Consider the following 1,961-nt stretch of genomic DNA (forward strand, 5'->3'; position numbering starts at 1 on the left):
TTCATATTCATATTCATATTCATATTCAGTCATATTTATATTCATATTCATATTCCTGTTCATATTCATATTAATACTCATATTTATATTTATATTCATACTCATATTCATGTTCATATTCATATTTATATTCAAAGTCCTGTTCATACGTTTTCATATTCAGAGTCGTACTCATAAGCATAGTCATATTTATTTTCAAATTCATCTTCATATTCATGTTCATATTCATACTCATATTCATATTCATATACATATTAATATTCATGTTCATACTGATATTCATACTCAGACTCAAACTCATACTCATACTCATACACTTGCTCATATTCGTATTCAAATTCATATTCAACATCGTTTTTTTGTATTCGCCCTCATGTTCATATTCGTCCAAACTCTTATTCCAATTTACTATTCATACCCGTAGTGGGGTCAAGTCGGATTAAATTTTTCTCTCCCTACTATAAAAGTGTTTCCCGCTCCGATGCTTACCTTATATGAAAGAGTGGCGACTGTGGTTCCAGATTGCATTCCTTATTCGCTACCAGAATACCGGCGCTAAGTGGCCCGTTCGCAGAGTGTACAACATTATTGTTGCTGTTGCTGTTGCTAGGAGTCAGCACCCTGCCATGGTGATGATGAGCATGATGCGCCGCAACTGCTGCAGCTGTAGCATTCACCACAGCGGCCGTCGAATTGCCGGCATGTGGGTGTTGCGGCTGCGTTGAGTGATGGTGATGCTGATGATGGCTACTCGATGCAGACGCTCCTGTTGCCGCTGCCGCCGCCACAGCTGCTGCTGTCGCACCAGTGGCCGTATTGCTGCCCGCACTGTGTGTATTCTTCAGATAAAGCTTTGGTAGTGTGGGACGTTGCCGCTTCTCTGGCAACTTCTTTCCTGGTATGGTCTCGATAGGCGGTGGCACTGGTTTGATGTCCTCCTGCACATGGCTGTGATGGTAGTGATTTACTATCGCTCCACAGCCTGACTGGTGCGCATGTGGGTGCGCGTGTGGATGTGGATGCGTGTGACTGTGGTGATGATTGTGGCTGTGGTTTTGATGATGGTGGTGATGGTGATGATTGCTACCACCACCACTACCACCCCCGCTGCCACCTGTGTTATGGTTGTTGTTGTTATTGTGGCTCTGATTGCTGCTATTGTGACTGCTATTCGTATTTGTGTTCGCCTGCTTCACCGACTCTAAACTGCTGTAGTTGTTGTTGTTGTTGTTGGTATTATTGTTGCCGCTACCAACACCACCACTATGGTTAGTGTTACTGCCACCACTGGCATTTAAGCTATTGGTGTTATTGTTGTTATTGTTAGCATTATTGCTGCTCGCCTGCGCACCCACGCGTATGAGACTGCAGTAGTTGCCACTACTGTCCGTGTGATGCGACTTGATTGTTGGCGTTTCGCAGATGGGCTCAAACCGTGTCAAACCTTTAGAGAGGGGCGTCAAACCACGCACATAATCATAAATGTGATCGATTTCGTTGTACTCCTCAGCGATTTCGGCGCTGGTGAGTACGCCCGCTGCACCGCCGACGCCCTTGCCATAGGCATCACAACTGGCGCTCTTGCGCAGCACATATCCATTTTCCATGAGGCCGCCAGCGACGGCCGCAGATGGCAGCATAACCACGGGCAACTTGTTGCGACTACTAAACTTGGAGTCCTTCTTCTCCTTCTCCGACAGTTTGAGATCTACTACTTGCAGGCGATCGCGCGCATCCGACAGCAAACGCTGCGCCTTGTCCAGGAAGCGCGTATACTCGATGAAGTGTTCCAGCTGATCCATGTTGCGTGCACGTTGCAATTTAATTTTAACATTGAGCGGCACTGGCACCAAATCGTTGTCCTTCTGCAGCGGTAGCGCAAATATGCGATCGATTTCCACACAGCCGAGTAGACGCAGCTCCGGAACGAAAGGCTGCTTGAGACCTTTAGGGGCACTGCC

General features: G+C 46.5%; 1 protein-coding gene across 1 annotated transcript; it reads right to left on the reverse strand.

Annotated features, from left to right (window-relative positions):
• Nucleotides 1–445: 445 nt before the first annotated feature.
• On the reverse strand, nucleotides 446–1,955 carry LOC108355944 (probable serine/threonine-protein kinase DDB_G0282963; the record flags this gene model as incomplete). Its single annotated transcript, XM_017607076.1, has 1 exon — nucleotides 446–1,955. A coding segment is annotated over one exon (1,470 nt), but the record flags the coding sequence as incomplete, so codon positions are not given.
• Between the last annotated feature and the right edge of the window lie 6 nt (nucleotides 1,956–1,961).

Source organism: Rhagoletis zephyria, unplaced genomic scaffold (genome assembly GCF_001687245.7).
Source record: "Rhagoletis zephyria isolate East Lansing unplaced genomic scaffold, Rhagoletis_zephyria_1.1 Rzeph_scaffold_52278, whole genome shotgun sequence".
Lineage (NCBI taxonomy): Eukaryota > Metazoa > Arthropoda > Insecta > Diptera > Tephritidae > Rhagoletis > Rhagoletis zephyria.